The sequence below is a fragment of the Pteropus medius genome, unplaced genomic scaffold, assembly GCF_902729225.1.
Source record: "Pteropus medius unplaced genomic scaffold, Ma_sr-lr_union100, whole genome shotgun sequence".
In the NCBI taxonomy this organism is placed as follows: domain Eukaryota; kingdom Metazoa; phylum Chordata; class Mammalia; order Chiroptera; family Pteropodidae; genus Pteropus; species Pteropus medius.
Genome location: NW_024349803.1, coordinates 4,195,699 through 4,214,658, shown reverse-complemented (window position 1 = coordinate 4,214,658; position 18,960 = coordinate 4,195,699). Strand labels below are relative to the sequence as shown.

Below are 18,960 nucleotides of genomic sequence, written 5' to 3'. Positions count from 1 at the left end.
CTCCTATCTTTGATGCAAATCCATAAGGACTCTTTCGTAACACTGTGTAAGACAGAAAAATTTGCAATGCCTTCTTTACTTCTAGGCTTACGAAGATTTCTTGGAGCCATGAAACTTTTTTCTTAAAAAGGGTATTAGTTGATAAAATATGTGCCTGTTATTTTTCACTTAAAGTAAAAAGGACATCATAAATATAATTTTTTTCTCTTTCTCTATTTGTTCTCCAAAATGCTAAAAACAAGACCAGAATGATGTTTATCTTTCTTTTTTTTTCTTTTGATGTTCGTCTTTCTTGTGTAAAAGTTGAATGAGCCAAATTGTGAAGAAATCCTAAATATATCAAAGTGCCTCTGGTAGTTTCTAACTCAAAACACAAGGTAGACCTCTGCTGGCATCTCTTAATACCCTCTGTCAGGAGGCTGGCCAGGAGTGCGACACTGTAGGTCAAGCAAAGCATTATAGCACTTACCTGCAGATGGGGAGCCTGGGGGGCCTGGGGGACCCGGTCGGCCAGGTTGACCAGAAGGCCCAGGCTTGCCTGGTGGGCCCATAACTCCACTATCTCCCTTCTGCCCCTGACAGAGAGAAAGGCAGAGCCTGTTATAATAGTATGACATAGCAAATTTCCTTCCCTATTTATCTCTAAACTGAGGACCACCTCACACTTTGAAGCAAGGGCCCAAGGCAGGATGCAGCCCCAGAGGCCTTGACCACCAAGCTCCTAAAAAGCTCAGGGCAAGTGACATTTGAGATAGTAATGGTTGCAAGTTTGCAGACATTACTTCTTGCTCTGTCCTAGAAATATGGCATATGACAATCTAGCCCACTCCTCTAACTGGGCAGAGGAGGAAATGGGCTTAGAAAAAAGCTGGAATTAATTAAGTCCTCCAGCATGGAGACAGCAGAGATGGACCTAGAACTCAGGCCCTCTGCCTGCTCATCAGGACCACTTTTATTTTACACAAGAGCTATTTCTACCCAATGGCTACCCGTTGCTCTCAGAATAAAAACCAATAGCATTTATCCTAGATCATAACTATACAATTACTTTGTGGTCATTTCATCAACATCTCCCCATGAGACATCTAAGCTCCCTGTAGGCTGAATCTGACTTGTTCACCTCTCTTCCATAGATCAAATGAGATAAGAGGAAGAAGCTGAAAATACAAAAGGAAGTAATTTTGTTTAGTGATTAGTCAAAGATTTGGGGTTTCGCCTTAGCCACAAGACCCTGGGTAACTCACGTCAGTGCTTTGTGCCTCAGTCTTCTCATCTGCAAAATGGGGCGAGTACACGCACAGCTTCATTTGTGTGAAGGGTTTGTCGTGAGGCTGACAAACGTCTCAGAGGGGAAAAAGGGGTTTGCACAGAACCAAGGGCTATGTGGGGCGAGCGGATTATCAGAGCAACTGGCTTGGTTTCGTCTTTCTCACATGGTCAGAGAAGTCCCGATTTCTTAAAAAGAGGCCCAGCTGCAGCTGCAGTCATTCTACCTGAGAGTCCTCTCTGCGGCCGGCTCTAGGAAGGCCAAGAACAAAGATTTCTCCCTCGGGACTGCTCTTAGGAATGACCCCAGAAACCAAGACCTGTGGGTTCTTCCCATGAACAATTTGCTAATTGTTCGCTCTTGCCCCAGGATTAACCAGCACAGTGATTGATGCCCGACATCTCTGGCCTGAATCCCCTTTCTACACCTGTGCCCACATGATGAAACGTGATCTTCCCCAAGTCTCGGAAGCAGGCATGCGGGGCACACCTTTCCAATCTCAGCAGTGACTTGTAACCTGCCATGTTGTCAACATGGCCCCAGGGGCTCTCTCGGGGATGTCCAAGGAGTTCTTAAACTCTCAATGTGGATTCAAGGGTCAGAGTTTGTTTCTAATTTCATCCTGACGGAGGGAGTCTTAAGCCTTAGCCCAAGCTGAAGCATTCCTTGAGGTAACCAAGATGGGTCCCAAAATGGCAAAGGAAGTCACACTGTCTTAATATAGCCACAGTTAAGGCTTGTTTTTCTAACAACCATGGCAGCTGGCTGTGAGCACAGGAAGTGCCACAGCTTGAGGAAGCTGGAAATGTTCCTTGATTCTGACACCAGCAATAATGGACTATTCTGCTTATCAGTCATCTACTCGGAGCAAGCCATGTCTCTATGAGCAGAAATCACTGCACAGTGCTTTCCAGGAAAAGCATTCTTTTTTCTTTTATTGCCACAAAGTTTACTGATCCCTCAAGCTGGTCTGACTCCCTAGCTGAAGATTTGTATAAAAAAGCCGAAAGCTGCTTTCCTAGGCCTGCCTGCGGCAAGTCCTAAAGCATGAGGGTAATGGAAGAAGATGTGATGTGGGGAAAAGCTGGTCTCAACCCTCCAAGTTCTAACTCTGGATTGGAAGCTGGCTCAGCTGAGGGGTTTTGGGCAGGTCACTCCAGTTCCCTGGCCCTCAGTTTCCTTGTGACTACGCAAAGGAAATTGAATTGGACAGTCACTAAAATCCTTCTGGCTCTGAAATCCTAATCTCCTGAAGTCCCTTCTGGATTTCTGATTCTAGGATTTGGATTAATTTACAGTAACCTCCAGAACTCAGTACCACTGTCCCAAATGAACACTTGGTATATAAGACCCTATGCTAGGAATTAACTCATGACAAAAAGAGAGTGCCATGGCAGGTTCCCAAGGCTAACAACTGAAGTATCTGCCGACTGCAGGCACTGAGGGCTTGGAGCACACTCAGGTTGTTTATAACATCTTGTAGAAAGGATGAGCTAATTTCCTTCACTTCTCTGAGCTCCCAGACATGGTTCTTGTGTAGTTTTTAAAATTACTACAACTGAATCATTCTCAACAGGGTCAAGAAATAGCCTCCTTGGCTTTAGTCCTCACCAGGAAGAGACAAACGTTGCTGAAGTAAAGAACTAGATGACAGAAGCCAATAGGCTTCTTGAACCCCAGTATAGAAAATTCTGGATGGAAATCAGCAATAGGAGAGAAAATTATTTAAAACAAAAATAGAAAGAAAGATTTTCCTTTTTTTTTTCTTTTTCGGAGTCTAGTTTTTGGGAAATTGGTATCTGTGACAGCATTGTGAATGCATGGCCATGCCACTTTGAAAATTGAACTGGAATTTTGTGACATCGAAAGTTATCATGCAATCTGAATTATTCAGGTTGGAGTCCGTGTCATTCTTAAGTTCATTTGGGAAAGACCAGAATTGGCTTTATAGTGTTACCATGGTTCTGAACCCTGGCTGTACATTAGAATCATGTGGTGAGCTTTAAAAACACAACATTCCATATCTAAAGCCCCGTGCCAAGTCACTTATGTCAAGAGTCTTTGGGAAGTAAGGCCTAGGCATTGGGGACAATGAGAGGCAAACTTGGAACTACAACCGTTGCACCTGGGGTAGGGATTCTGTATTTAATCGGCCCTCCAGGTGACTGATATAAGCTAAAGTCTGAAAACCACTGATCTAGCCTAAGGAGATAATGGAAGTATAAGAATGGAAAAGCTTTTTGCCCAAAGATGTTTACTTCTCAACATTATAGATGACTTGGCTAGGCCTCTCTTGTCCAAGCAATCTATTGCTTATTCACTTACTAAAATCTGATGTAGACATTTTGAAAAGATGTTAAAAATGCCTAATGAATAACTGCAATAACAAGCAAATATGCTTATATTGTGATTTTAAGTTAAAAATTTAGGCTACCACAAGTAGATATTGGATATAAAAGAAAGAAACAACTAGGAAGTTCATAAAATAAATAATACTGGAAATACACCAAAATGGTTACACAGTTATTCTTGTATATTAGGCCTTTAGATGATTTCTTTTCAATTTTTCTGACTTTCCCGAGTTTTCTGTGATGATTATATGTTACATTTATAATGGGAAAGGAGCTAAAAAGCCAGCAAACGGACAACCAAAAAAGAAAAGGGAGCGCCTCTCAGGAGCGCCTGTCCATTAGAACAAAGATGAGAGTTTTCTCTGAGGCGCTCAGTACAGCTCTGAAGCTGGCCAAGGCACGTGTACCTTCCTCCTTCCTCTCTCATTGCACATGGTTTGACCCAAGAGCCCGCTGACCAGGGGGAGAGTAGAATGAAAAATTTCTCTAAACCCTTAATAGTGCCGATAAAGAGGGTCACTTATAAATCAGGATCCTAGGGGGAAACCACCCAATTGTTGAGACTCAGAAGACCCTTCAACAGCAGGGAAATATCTGGACTGTTCTCCAAAACTCCATTTGTGTCTGGGGCATTGAGGCAAAAAGCAGGTTTTCTGGGTAAACGACTAGATCTTGTTTCCAGTCCCCGTTGCATTCATTAAGATGGGCCTCTTCTCATGAACCAAAGATCCACTCTTGCCCCTAGCCTTGGAAACCGTTGGAACATAGCACCCTATCCCATCGACTCAAACTATGGCTAACGTACAGAAGCCAGGAGCTCCTGGAAGTGGCGCTGCTTCTGCTCACGAGCCCAGAGGACACTGGAGACTGGGTTTATGGAATATCTGATTGACCCACCCTCCTGCCTCTCCACACTGCCCCCCAGCGTGACTGTAGGGGTGTGGTAAGCCCTGGGATCCTTACCTGCTTGCCTCGTTTTCCTGGTCTTCCTGTGGGTCCTCGGTGCCCTGCTATTCCAGGCTCACCCTTTGGACCCATTTCACCCTGGAAAGAAAAAAGAGAAGCAAGAGAGGAATTAGGGCATGTGGAGCAGGCAGGTCTCCACAGGTCTATCCAGTCACTGTCCACGAGGGCAGCCTACTTGATCATTCCAAGTCTTTTCCGGGTGGGCTGCTCTGGAACTGGAAGAGTGACGTGAGGGCATGTGAATGGTGGATAGGTTTTTTTCATGGAAGAGGAAGGAAAGGAGAGAGACAGCTGCCAGGCAACAACACCTTTTGGTGTCCCAAATTACCATCCATAATGGCCAAAGAGGCTCCCGCTTTTCAGTCGCATGTGTGCCCGTGACACTGCAAGCTGCTGGGGAAAAATGCTTTCTCTTTTACTTGAGATTTTAGTCTGTCTTTTGTTGTTGTTGTTGTTGTTGTTTTAGCACAAATTCAAATATATGGGTTTTGGAATAACTGGACAGTTTTCACGACTATCCTCTTTGGGAAGTTTCTGCTCATGTAATGACCTTTACATAGGGTTGTATATTTCCCCACTCTTCAGCAAAAATTGATTTGATCTCCAGCTCGCTTCCATTCGATTTAGATGAAAACTTTTTGTGGGAAGAGATGTTCCAGACATATGTTCAAATAGTCAATATAATTATGGTAAAAGCATAGAAAGCAATGTAAACAACATTCCTAATTGAAAAGCCCTATTTCGAACTATTAGAACCAAATGCACCAATTGCGGAATTCCATAGTTTAAGGCCAACCTTTTGTAAAACCCATTTCTCCATTTTAGTTTCTCTTCTTTCTCATGTTCTTCTAGAATTCCAGGGCCACCTGCTGTTTCTTTGGACCATGAACCCACAGAGCATTGTTCACACTTCCAGTAATCCCTCCACAGCCCAGAATGCACCGCCAACAAGCTAAGGTTAGCAATAGCAACCATGAAGGTTTCTGTTAGTCCACAGCCAGTGTCCATAAAGAGCTGCCCCAGTCACTCGGAGAAAACAAGAAACGCCCAGGCCACATTTCACATGGAAGTCCGAGGAGGTATATGACACATGGAAAAGTCCAGGGAACACCGATATACAGTAAGGAGCAAGCAGAAACCTCCGAAGTTATCTGTCTGCTCAGCCAACGTTATGAGTTTGTCCCTGCCCAAGCTACTAACATCTTGCTTCACCAAGAATTGACCTTAAACCTATGATTTCCTTCCAACCAGCCACATCCCTCGGGATGCTAGGCGGTAAGAGAGTGTGAGAGGATGGGTGGACTCCATGTGGTCAGCGCACAACTTGCCCTGGCCGTGTCAAGGGGGCCGGGGGCTGTCTTGTTTGGCTGGGAGAAAGCAGCAGCATAGACAGCATAATTGTTTTTAAAAAGATTGTCAGAAGGAAGTGTGGCCCTTCTCCTCGTCAACTGGAAGCAGCCAGTAATTTCTTGATCTAATTTCTCCAAGACCTAATTATGGTTATCATATCAGCTCTGTTTTAAAACAGCCTGCTGTGAAAGGGGAAGGGGACTCTTAATAGCAAGTCTAGTAAATGGATCAGAGACCAGAGAAGCTGTCACATTTAATTTTACTATAATTTATTATTCTCTGATATTCGCTGTTGCACTGAAGGTAAACCTAGCCGAAACATTTAAAATAAAATGACTTTTTCTCTTTTAATGTTTCCTTTAATTTGATTACATAATTAATCTATGTTTAACCCAATTATTTTTTCCCTTTTAATGTTTCCCTTAATTTGCTTATATAATAATCTATTTTTAAACCAACACTCCATCTAGGGTAGCAGAAACAGAGTTTTTGACAACTTAAGGCAGTGATAAATTATAATATGTGAGTGTCAGATGACTAAAATTATTTAAATATGCTCCCCTGACTGGAGAAGAGCAGATAAAAATTGTTTATTCAAGTTTAGAAAATAAAACTTTAAGGTGAACTCAAAAAATTTTTTAGAATTCTAAGGAAGTGTCTCATTTGCATGTTTGAAGAACATTATGCTCTTGGGCCAAGGTTAAAATAACATTTTCCCCTGTCAATGCCTTATAGCATGAGGACTCACTGCTATGAAGTTCGATTAGGAGTTATTCTCAGTGGCCGTTTGTGCGCTCTCTCTCTCTCTTTTCTGACAGCTCCCGTCACCACCACCCCCATTCTTCCTTCCCAGACCCTAACCCTGAGGAAAAGTGTTTTTAAAAAACTATCAGTCAATTGCCACCATTACAATTTTTGTCATATCTGCACATCATTTTATTCTTATTTACTGAATATTTTTCCTTTAAGCCAACTGAATGAACTCCTTTTTTTATTAAGCCATGCCCCAAGAAGAAATTCATGAAATCCCACTAAATGTTTAACTATTTAAATAAAAATTTAACTATCAAATAAAAAATGTTTGCCATTGCCCAGCTGAAACAACTCTGCGTGCCTCCAGCAGCACATATGCCACCCTCAAAGAAGCTCTGAGTTGGGTGTATATCGCAGTGGCACTGAGCCAAAGGTGCCTGCGTCTCGTCTCACACCGGGGCCCTTGGCCATTGCAGCTCAGGTCCGAGTCTCATGTCATAAAGCTTTCTGCCTATGAACGTTACCACAGCCCTCTAAGAAGTAGGAAATGCACATGAAAGGGCCTCCCTCCACCCAGTGGGGCATCCTTGCCCTCCCACTCAACTGGAGGGAGGTCTCAGACCATCCTGCCACCCTCTCACCAACATGCCTGGCAATTTGCTCCCCTTCCAAACCAGAACCTTCCACAGCAAAACCTGCTTTCCTTGCCCGATGAACAAAAAAGCAGACCTCTTTTTTTGTTGTAGTTCGATGGTCTAATTTATTACTAAGGCCTATTTTTACTAATTCTAGGTACTTACTTTCTGGCCCAACATTCCAGGAAATCCTGGGAAACCCTATGAAGAGAACAAAAAATATAGTGACCACCTCTGAAACAACACTTAAAAGGGCTATGGAAGAGCTTGGTCAGTCATTTTCAAGATAGAGCCCTGTCAGCCAGCCAGCCAGCCAGCCAGCCAGTCAATCAGACTCACAGATAACCAGTCAGCCAGCCCATATGATGGGGTGGACAGGGCCACCACTTCCATTGTAGTTTATCACATCTATGCAATGGCCATTACCTTTTCTCCTTTGGGACCCAAGTCACCCCTTTCACCTCTGGATCCCTAAGAGGAAACCACAGGAGAGAGTCAATGAGTAAATGCCGTAGGGGAAAAATTGGAGCATTTCAAACTGAAAGCTCCCTAAGCCAACACCCTCATTTCACAGTCAAAGAAACAAGCTCAGGGATTGACTCACCCAGGGAAGGAATTCTCTGTGTTCTGCCATCTGTTTGGACCCCAAAGACCTCTAGCCTTAATAAAGGACAACCCACAGAAAATTCTGGGTCCCAGACCCTCTCTCATCCTATAAGAAATTTGTCCCCAGATTCAGAATGAGTTTTTGTTTTGTTTTGTTTTGTTTTGTTTTGTTTTTAACAGATAAGAAGACTGTGCAGTGAAAGCCTGGTCTAAAAACACACATCTGCCATCTTCCTCCAGCACCCCCATGCAAGCCGCGTTCATTCTCCATCTGGCACAAGCTTCGATTGCTCATCTGCTCTCATATGTGAGGGGTCTCCACCTCTACCGAGAGCTCCTTCTTAACCTGCTAGCCCTGCCTCAGGAGGCCCCTCATTTCTCTCTCAGCCCACTGATAAAAGATCCAGGAATAGCTAGGAATGGTCACTCAGTTATTGACTAAAGAGAGACCTGGGCCCATCCTCTGCTCACCACTGACCCCAGAGCTGAAAGCCCACACCAGGCTCTGGGAAGCCAGCGTAGACAGGTACTAACCTTTTCCCCTCTGGATCCAGGATAGCCCTAAAAGAAAGCAGAAGGTACATTTACATTCAGCCCCGAAGGACCTTTGGATTTGATGCGAGTAGGAGGAACCCTTGAATGCGGTGGTGAGATGTGTCTCATTGTGCTGCAAGTTTTAGTGGGGGTTGCTGCATTAAACGCAAAGATGTCCCTGAGGACTGTGTTTACACCAGGCCTAAAAAGAACACTGCTCTTCTTACCACCATCCCCAAAGGCCTGAACAGAGAGTGCCATCTGTCTCGTTGTCCAGAGGTTTAACCCTTGCTGCTTGGGAGAAGAGCAGGGGGGGCATCCCTACTCCCCCGCGTCCCAGCCCTGATGTCCCCCAAAGACTGGTAAAGACAAGCACTCTGGCATTGGGCTCTCAGACATCCATGACCTTCCCCAGCCCAGGACCGCAGCCCCCACCTAGTCCCCATCTTTGTAGGTAACAGTTGCTCCAGAGCCTTAGTGAGAAGACCTGGGAACACCCATCTGGCCAACGCACTGACCTTGGAGCCCATTGGTCCTCTTGATCCTGGCAAGCCCATCAGACCGAAGTCACCTTTTTCACCCTGTAGGAATCATAAGAAAGGTAAAAACAGACTTAAAGTGACAGTTCTTGGAGAAACTGAACCAGGAAGTCATGGGCAAGATCAGGAAGGACCTAGAGACATCGCGGCTGGCTTGTGAATTTGAGGACCCCCAAATGCTCCCTTGTTCACTCGCAGGGGCCCAAGGCTCCATACTCCACACTTCGTTCTGGTATTTGAGATGAAATATAAAATGAAATTGCCCAAGGCAGGGCAGATCTCCAAACTAAATTCTCACTAAGACGTTGTAATGGACTGATGCTTGACTTTTTCCTTGAGAAGTTTGTAAGAGGGTGGGGGAGAGAGAATGGGGGCTCTGCGGGTCCCAGAGGATGAGGTATCAACACCCCTAAAAAGCTTCACCTACTTTGCTCTTTGCATAGGGAAGTGCTTTCAGACATCTCCATATACTCTCACCCTAGGTTTGCAGCCAAGTAAAGTGAACATTAGCCCCTGGGTATGTACGATGGAGGCAAGGGGCTAAGCCTCATGGGTGGGCTCTGCTGCTCCTCACAATGATTTGCAGTTGGAACTTTCAGCACGCTCTGTGCTAAAAACAACTCTATATCACTGCTAAACAGTAGAAATATAAGGTGAGCCAAATCCTTAATTTTAAATTTTTTTTAGAAGTCACATTAAAAGTAAAACTAAACAGATGAAATTAACAATATATTTTATTTACTCAAATTTAATCTATCATTTCAATGTGTAATCAATATAAACATTATTGAGATATTTTACATTCTGTTTTTCATAATAAATATTTGAAATCTGTTGTATATTTTACATTTAAATCACATCTCAATTCAGGCGCTAAATTTGCATCCAAAATATATAATCTGTTTTTAGAGTTCATAAAATTTATAGTTGAAAAAGCAGATTCACATACTCAAGTGAATATACTTAAACATTTTCAAATAACTGAATTGAGTACAAGTTTTAAAATTCGAGCTTAAATTAATTAAAAATTTAAATTCAGTTCCTCAGTTGCACTAGCCAATTTCAAAGGTTCAATAGTCATCACATATGGCTAGAGCTATCATATTGGACAGCTCAGCTCTACACGGTATAGATTTAAAAAGTATATATCCTTGGGACTTTTCCTATGAGGACTGGGAAGAGTTCTAGTCCCATAATAAATACTGCCGGAAGTGAATCAGAGTAGATAGTGACATTCACCTGCCTGCCCTTGTCTTCAGCAGGTCAGATTTCTAAGTCACGGCCTCTGCACCCAATAATCTATGACCAAAGTGAGAAGAACGTAAACAAAGGCATGGGTGTGGACATGTTAGCTTTCTATAACCTGTTTAAGGAAGGGAATTCATTAGTATTTGGCAACCCCCCTCTGAATACAGGGTTGTGGTTGTTCCAGCCAGCCAACGCCCACGCCCTCGACCCTCCACCTCCCACCAGATCAGCACGACAGGCCGAAGCTTTTCAGACCCAAGCCCATTTTGAGTAATCTCAGGAAAACAAAAAAACTGCATGCTAACGCCCAGGACAAAAAGAATCAGGGCCTTTGTGAGAGAGAACAAGCAGCCAGTATTTCTCCCCTTATAGGAGCGGAGATCTTGGACTGACCAAGGTCTTACAGTCCAAGTGAGAAGGAAGCATTTGAGGGACCTCCGAGCAGCCCTCATGCCCTCTTCTTCCTCCCCGTCTTGAGGAAGTGAGTTTCACTGACTACATTTCAGGGGCCAGAGGAGCCACCATCTTCTCTCGTGTTCCAGTACCCTGAGAGTGTGTCACACTTACCCTGGGTCCTTCAGGGCCAGGCCAGCCGATGGGCCCAGGCATGCCAGGAACACCTGGGGGGCCAGGTCTACCCTTCAAAGTCAAAGAACAAAAGTCAGGACAACTGGGTTTATTTCCCTCCTTCCAGGAAATAAGATTTATCTCCGGGGTCCAGAGAGGAGTATGGGGCCTCTAAGCATGGCTCCAGGACCCTCGTCCTCACTCTCTAAAAACTGATAGCCAAAAGGGTGGATCACCTAGGTATAAGCTAAAGCCGTAGGTGTCACATTGCTTTGATACACAAGATCTTATTCTACTGAAGAAATGAAGGTGGTGAAGAAGGTATTCTAAACTTGTTTTTTGCTACGACTATGCCACCCTGAACAAGCCCGATCCCATCTGATCTCAGAAGCTAAGCAGGGTCAGACCTGGTTAGTACTTGGATGGGAGACCACCTAGGAAGACCAGATGCTGTAGGCGTAAAAAATAAAAAAATAAGGGATTGTAAACTGACAAGGTCCTTGCAATCTGTGAGGTCAACCAAGGGCTGCCTCACCTGAAAAAAGAAATAAATAATAAATTAAATAAAATAAATAAACTTGCTTTTCCATCTTCATTGTCTCTACCCACCCCCCCCCCAAATGTCCCCTGCATTCCAGTGGGTTCTCCCCAAGGATGCAATTTCATTGGCTAATTTCAGTTAGCCTAGCTAGAGATGTGGAAGTTTCAGCCCCTAAATCAGGGATCACAAATGCTGGCATGTGTACCGGTTTCTACTCTTGCTTCCCATCCATGGTACACATCACTAATTACTCATGGTCCTCGCTGAGCATGGAGACCAGAATCCTCTCCAGCCCAGCACTTTGAACAACTGCTGTGCCTTGGCTGGGGTTGTCATCTCTGCCCTAAAATGTTGTAGCTTTGCCTTGCATAGGTCTGTTTGAGGCTCTTACTGATAGTAAAAGTATTTGAACGAAACAGTCAATCAGAAAGATACTAATTTATATTTAGAACCATAGGCATCTTTCTTGGCCAAAGTTTTGCACCTCCTTCTATCACCAAGACCTACAATTTTAGTGCCAGCATCCATTGACCACAGTGAGTGGCTGCTGGTTTTCTTCTTCCTGACACTAATGAGAGTCTTGATAACATGTGTTTGGTTCATTCAGAGTCCCTGTGACCTAAAGTAACTCCCGTTAATTTCAGTGGGGCCAAAAAGCAAAAGCCATTTGTTTCTGTCTGTTTGGCACTTTATTCCAGTTTAATCGAATAGACAGTGAGAGTCATTTTGTGCTGCTGGTTGGAGCCTTGGAGAGTTTCTCTGATGGGTGGCAGGATGAGACGCTCTGAAGCTGGGGAAAATTTGGCCAGGCTTGCAGCCTCTGGCAGAAGTCCTAAAGCTGGCAATAGAAGGCTCCAGCTCCTGAGTGAAGGCGAGGGCAGAGAAAGGTTTCTATTGTCATCATCAGGATGGCCGTGCCATCATTGACCACCTGGGCGTTGGAGGCCACAGAAGTGTACTGCTGGTTCCCACACCCCAAGGAATACACACACACTCACATGCATGCCAAGCACAGTTGCCTATGCAATGCTGACAGAACAGCATGGACCATACCTTCCTTCCTGGTCGGCCAAGCTCCCCCTGCGGATGGAAGAGACAAGTAAGCAGAGGCTGCTTTGGAAGAGAAGTCCTAGGAGCAGAGGGCTTAGTAGGGCTGATGACTGGGCATCCTCATGTGGCTTGGTCCCTTGGCCACTCATGGCACCACTGCCATGTCAGTGGGCCAAGCCAAAATACACTGATGGGACCCCACGCCTGCAGCAGCAGCCCAACCATCATAGAGCCCATTCTCATGCACTAAGGTAGAATTAGCACGTGCTTTGAAATCTCAACAAGAAAGTTCTCAGTGGCACCCCCAGGAAACAGGCTGGAATTAGGAAGGAGAAGTGAGTAGTGGCTCATACCTTTTCTCCCTTTGCTCCTGTCTTGCCAGGAAGCCCTGGAGGACCCTACATAAATAAACAAGTCAAGAAATGAAGAAAGTATACATCAAACCAGGGCAGAACGGGTGGCGAGGGAGACAGGACTGGGGGGCGGGGGTCTTGGGGCACTGAGCTCCAACCACAGCCTCATTTTCTATGCAGACTCAGGGCTCCAGAGGCCCCGTGAAGGACCCCCCTTGTGCCCTCCAGACCAATCTTCTCCTCTCTGTTTCCCCTCTTCTAGCTTTTTTTGAGCTGTGTCTTCAATGGTGCCAGTTGCGGTGCTCACACATCTATTCTCTGTGATTTTAATTTTTCTCCCTGGAATTCTTAGGTTGCCTGAAGCATCCAGAGTGCTTGGTGAGAGCAACTAAAGAAATGCTGTTTGCTGAAAACAAGAGGCTTCACCGCCTCTCATATGTTCGCAGCTGCTTTTACCAAGCTTCCCTGGGCCCTGACGAGAGAAAATTTACACTTTGCAAGTGGGAACAGCCAACTTGGAAATTCCCATGGTGGATCTATGGGTACCAGGTGCAGCAAAGTCTTCTGTTTTAAGACGTTGAGAATGTGAGCAAGTAAATAGTTCTTTTTTTGTCCCACTGCCCAGCTGCAGGAGTGGGGGTGTCTCAGGCTCAGGGACTCTAGCACCCATGGCACGAAGTCTTGGCACTCCCACAGCAGAATGCAGCTGCTTTCTGCTCATGTGTCTATGAAATGCTCAGTTGGCTAATTGTTTTTGAAATTCCCCGGTACAGCAGAGAGGAAATCCATCAAACCTATCCAGGCCACTACTTCATCCCCAAGACGTGCAGGTGAACACGCCTAACACGAAGTCTGTTTGAAATATGATTTCTATGAGACTTGTCCGAATGACAAACAGCCCCTTCAGCCGGTGGTTCCCAAGCCTATGTGAACATTAGAATTCCCTGGGGATCTTTAAAAAATCCCGAAGATCAAGCTACACCCCAGATAAATTACATCCCAACCTCAGGGTGAAGGGCACAGGCAGGCATTAGGAGTTTTTGAAGTTCCCAGAGGATTCTAATGTGCACATAAGTTTGGAAACCACCGTCCTTGGTTTATTCTCCTTCTGGTTTCGGGAGGGGACAGAGGGGAGAGTTCTCATTCCAGTCTTTCATTTTTTCCAAGACTCGGTATTTTCCATTTCTCGAAATGGGCTAGAACTATTTTCCCAGGCCATTGTGCTTAGCGCTGACTTGTAGATGATTCACTGGAGTGTCTCGTTAAAATGCAGATTCTGATTGAGTGGGGGGTGGGGGGATGGAGGGGGGGAGATGAGATTCTGCATTTCTTACAAGCTCCCAGATGATGCTAATGTTGCTGATCCACAGATCTCATTTTGGTGGGGACAGCATTCACGCGGTGTCCTAAGAGAACAGAGGTGGCTGCATAGTCCCCTGGAACTGGACAACACAGCCTCTGTATGACTCAGATGGGATTGCTTGAGGGTAGAGATTAGCAAGTGTGACTGGAGGGCGGTTGGTCAGCAGAGAATCCCTGTCTTCCCCCACGCTCTGTGTGTTCTCCCGTACCCTGAGAGCTGTCAGCGGAGACTGTGGGAGGTGGGCAGATAGAAACCCACCCGAGAGGTATTTCTCAGGGTGCCCATCTTGCCTTTCTGCCAACTACCTAGCCCCTCTGTGGCAGCTCTGGCCAATTCTGGGTTCGAAGTCCTGTTTCCTTTATCGCATTTATCAAATATTTACGGAGAACCTACTACACCCCACACACGGCTATAACTGGCCACACAATATAAACAAGATAGACAACGTCCCTGTTTTCAAGACCAAGGGTCAGTTAACTTTTCCTGTAAAGAGTCAGATAGTAAATATTTTTGGCTGTGCCCCTGATATAGCAACTCTGTCACAGCTATTCAACTCTGTCCTTGTAGCATGAAAGCAGCCAGAGACAATAAAACTTTAATTACAAAAAGAAAAAGAGAGAGAGATGGATATGAACCATGGGTCACAGTTTGCCAACCCCAGTCACAGAACTTACATTTTATGGAGGGGAGACCAAAGAGATTAGAAACAAAACAAAAAAAAAAAAGGAAAATATAACAACATGAGCAAAATTTGCATAGAATTAAAATAGGTCATTGGCTGGAAAGTGATGGGGAAGGCTGTTGTGAACGAGGTGGCCGAGGAAGGCATTTCTAAAGAGGTGGCATGTAAATGGAATTCTGAGTGACAAAGGAGCTGGCCATGGTAAAAAATCAGAAGGAAGAACATTCCACACAGTCAGAGCCACAGCGTAAAGGCTGGAAAAAGCTTGGTGGGCTTGAGGGCCCAAGACATGTACTATGGCTGCATTGAAGAAGCAGGGTTGGTGGCATGAGATGATGCGGGAGATACAGGCTGGTGTCCCCTCACGTGGGGCTTTGAAACCCAGGGTGAGGAATTTGTTTCTTAGTCTTGTGATGAGAAGCCACAGGAGAGACTACTAGGGAGGATGAAATAACACCTAAGGAACTCGAGGAACTGACTGCTCCTTGTTCTCTCTTTCCCCTCCTAGAAAATCCTTTTTCTAGCATTTTGCCTCTTCCTCACTCTTCCCTTTGGCTGTGCTGGGGAGGGGTGGGCTGCTTGGTACCATATTTGGGGCCAGTTGAGCTCAGGTAACAAGTTCCTCTTTACCTCCACTTTCCTGCACTGAATGCAGGCACCTCTGGGTCCCCTGGTGGGGTCGATGGCCACATAAAGGGCAACCCATTGTCATCAGGTGTTTGATGATAACTATAATAACAACCACATTCATCTAGGCAACATCTCATTTGCCCCCCCCACCCCAAATCCAGTACTGCAGGGGTAATTATTATCCCCAGTGGGTGGATGAGAAAATCAAGCCTGGGAGGACAGAATTCACCGAGGGAAGAACCAGCGTTCGTTCTATCCACGTGGCTCTGGGGCTGGAGGTGAGCCAGAGAAGGAAAAACTGCCCCACATCGCACCAAAACAGGCAGCTCGAACGGGCTCAGCCCAGTGGGCTTCGCTGCTCTGAACCGAAGACAGCAGGAGAAGGTCTGGTGGATGCACCAACCTGGGGGCCAGGAGGCCCAGGGGAGCCAAGCGATCCTTGTGTGCACAGGGGCTGCGTGGTCTCCAGTTCCAGGATGAGATTCTTCATGTCTTGGGAGAGAAGCTTCAATGCAAAGCAACACAGGGTTATAGGTCAGACTTGGGGGACCGAAGAGGGTCACCATCCTGGACACGGACCTGCTCCATAGTCTAATTCCCAAGACTGGTGGTTCCCTGACACCCCAATGGTGTCCCAAGAAGATGACCTCTGGGCCACCAGTGTCTGTTCTCACATCTGCTCTTGAGATGTAACTGGCTTGAATGGATTACAGAGACTTACTGATCACTTTGGATGGCGTTAGGAGCTCATTTCAGCGACCTTTATCCAATGTCTGTCTAGGACAACACTGTCCAGTAGAAATCAAATGTGAGCCATATATGTGGTTTTAAGTTTGCTGGTAGCCCCATTAAAAAGGTAAAAGGAAATAAGTGAAATGACTTCTAATAATATATTTTATTTAACCCAATATATCCCATTTCAACATATATTCAATGTTAAAAAATTACTAATGAGATATTTTACAGACTCTTTTCATAGAAAGTCTTCAAAATCCAGGGTGCATTTTATACATACAGCACATCTCAACTCAAGCTAGCCACATGAAAAACACTCCATAGCCCCACATAGCTAGAGTCTTCTGTATTGGGCAGTACATATCTATGAGTTTCTGGAAAGATCTGAGGCTCTCAAGTCCCCAGAATGCCCAGCCTGTTGTCTTCTAGGTCAGCTTTCCAAATCCCGTTCTTTTCCTCTCTTCCCAAATTCTGTTCCCGCTCACGCCTTCGTTCGGCTACAGCAGGACCATTTCCCGCATCAACTCACAAAAAACGGTCCGTGAGAGATACAGGCCATGGGAGGGAATTTCATCAGTACTTGGGGAGAAGAAAAATAAAAGGGGAAATTCCATATTTGAGCAGCTGATGGGAGCCCAGCAAGTTATAAATTCACCTCATTGTTTTCAGGAAGATGGGACACTTTATCAAACCCAATTCCCTACCGAGAAGAGTCTCCCTCCGAAACTTATTTAAGATAGTGGGAGGATGGGCACACACCAGAAGCTGCAAAGTGTCCATTCCAGGCTCGACCGCTACGTGAGAGGGAAGGGTTGAATCCCTCAGAGAAGGTTCTGGAGGCAGCTCACTCTGAGGAATGGGGGTGGGGAGGGGGGCGGCGTGGTGGGCATGGAGAAGCCTGCATTCCTGTCCCCTCACATGTCCTGAGATACTCACCGCACTTCGGCCCTCTCTGAAGAGCGGTGGGGGGAACAGTGGGGGCGGAGGAGGTGTCAGAAGGCAGCATGCTTTGTGGCTGCCACGCTTCTTCTGATCCAGGCCGGGAAGGGCTGTTTAGAGAAAACTGCCACTCATTAGCATGGTGTGAGTGCTAGGGCCTCTGGCATGCCCGCTGTGCCCAAGGAGACCCGCGCTGCCACCCTAGACTTCCGAATCTGATTCCTAACCCGTTAGATAGCAGTGCACCTCCTGTTTGCTACTTGATGTAGCCCTCCCCTGGCCTTCGATGACCAAGATAAGTTGGATAAGATATACATGAGTGGACAGTACGGACACCGTGACCCTTAGAAGGTCCGTTTCTCCTTCTTTGGAGATTGACTCGTCACTTTGGAGATGGGGCAAGGAATGCAAAGTTCGGACAGACTCATAATGTGCCCCCGCAGTGGGGGAGAAGGAAGTTGTTGTTAATAACTTTGATGTTGTGCTCAGAAGAAATGGTTCAGAGAGGGAGGCAGCCGGGCTGGAGGTAGCGGTGATTCCAAGAGGCCATGAGCCATGATGTAAAACACATATTAGACTCCGGACCCTACATACACATTCGGTGTCCCCCACGCTCACTGGAGAGTTACAGTTAAATGTCTCAATACATGAGTGTGAGGAGACAAAGAGAGGGCCCTGGACCTTTAGAGCTTCACTGTCACGTGGAGTGTCTTGGTGCACACGTTACTGGAGAGAAGGAAACTGAGGCCACTGTGCCGTAGGAGAGAAAGAGAAGGAAGAGTCAAGGACTCTTTTGATGTTGCAGGGGCCCCAGGGCAATGGTGGTAGAGTATGAGATGGAAAAATCAGAGGAGGCACAGGTTTGTGGGGAAAGCTGCCAAATGTGGTGTTAAACGTCCGTTCGTCTGAGCACATGCTTTGCCAGGCACCGGGCTAGGCCTTGCAGGAAGAAGAAAGATGCCTAAACTGTGCCCCTGTAGATGGTAAAGTGGCTGCCAAAGCCTTTCCGCTCATATCCCACTCAGCCCTCCCATGCCCAGGCCTATCTGGAGACTCTTATTCTACATCGAAAACTGTCAGGTGCTGCCTCCACCAGGAAGCCTTCCTTGACTTCCTACCCCTATGTTGGCCTTTATCTTTGTATATCTCTGACGATCTCATGTTTTATGGGAGCCAGTTTTTATCCCCAGGGTCTGGCACAGTAACTGGCATACACTAGATATTCCACAAAAATGTTTGAAAAATTAATTTAAAAAAAACGTATTTAAGACAGTGGGAAGATGGGCATTATTACACAGCAGGCACCATTTAAATGCTTTACACATATAAATTTAATCCTCACAGCAAGTCTGAGAGTTAAGTACTTTTATTATAATTATCATCCCCATTTCATAGATTGATTCCCTGAGGCAAAGAGGTGAAATGACTTGCCCAAGGTGTACAACTAGTACGTGATAGAAACAGGATTTGAACCCAGCAGTCTGGTTCCAGAGTCCTTCCTCTAGATCTCTCCTCTTTGACTGCTTGTGGGTGGAAATAAAGGTCAGGAGCTAAGAGGAAGGCAAGGGTCTCCCATAACAACGACCTGAGATGTCCAGCATCAATGCTTTCCAACAGGAGACCACCAGGACCGTACCTCTAGTTGAACACAGTGGGCTCTACTGACTCACCGCAACAGGGAGGGCACACACCAGGGGGGACCGTGGGCATCTGGGTGACAGGGTGTGAGAAGAGGTTTAGTCTAGGATTCGGACTTTTGCCAGGTGGCATTGGGGGAGACTGAGGAAGCAAAGTCTGCCTTCACTCTTAATTGGATGCTGTCGAGAAGCAAGGGCTGGTCTATGACTGAGT

The 18,960-nt window shown here is 45.8% G+C and overlaps 1 protein-coding gene and 1 pseudogene across 4 annotated transcripts in view; one reads left to right on the top strand and one right to left on the bottom strand.

The window, feature by feature from the left end:
- Positions 1–18,960, bottom strand: part of COLQ (collagen like tail subunit of asymmetric acetylcholinesterase) — a 58,911-nt gene that overhangs the window by 12,190 nt on the left and 27,761 nt on the right. For 3 of the 4 annotated variants that reach the window (XM_039837090.1, XM_039837087.1, XM_039837088.1), the window contains exons 2-12: positions 17,107–17,219; positions 15,839–15,940; positions 12,761–12,805; positions 12,411–12,437; positions 10,817–10,888; positions 8,981–9,043; positions 8,463–8,489; positions 7,749–7,793; positions 7,488–7,523; positions 4,582–4,662; positions 470–575 (exon numbers count right to left, since the gene is read on the bottom strand). In XM_039837090.1, coding sequence (XP_039693024.1) covers positions 470–575; positions 4,582–4,662; positions 7,488–7,523; positions 7,749–7,793; positions 8,463–8,489; positions 8,981–9,043; positions 10,817–10,888; positions 12,411–12,437; positions 12,761–12,805; positions 15,839–15,940; positions 17,107–17,219 — 717 coding nt within the window. Of the gene's footprint in view, positions 1–469; positions 576–4,581; positions 4,663–7,487; positions 7,524–7,748; positions 7,794–8,462; positions 8,490–8,980; positions 9,044–10,816; positions 10,889–12,410; positions 12,438–12,760; positions 12,806–15,838; positions 15,941–17,106; positions 17,220–17,336; positions 17,352–18,960 lie in introns of those variants that run through there. The other variant, XM_039837091.1, reaches the window with a different exon arrangement.
- LOC120582576 (uncharacterized) lies at positions 11,157–11,275 on the top strand (annotated as a pseudogene).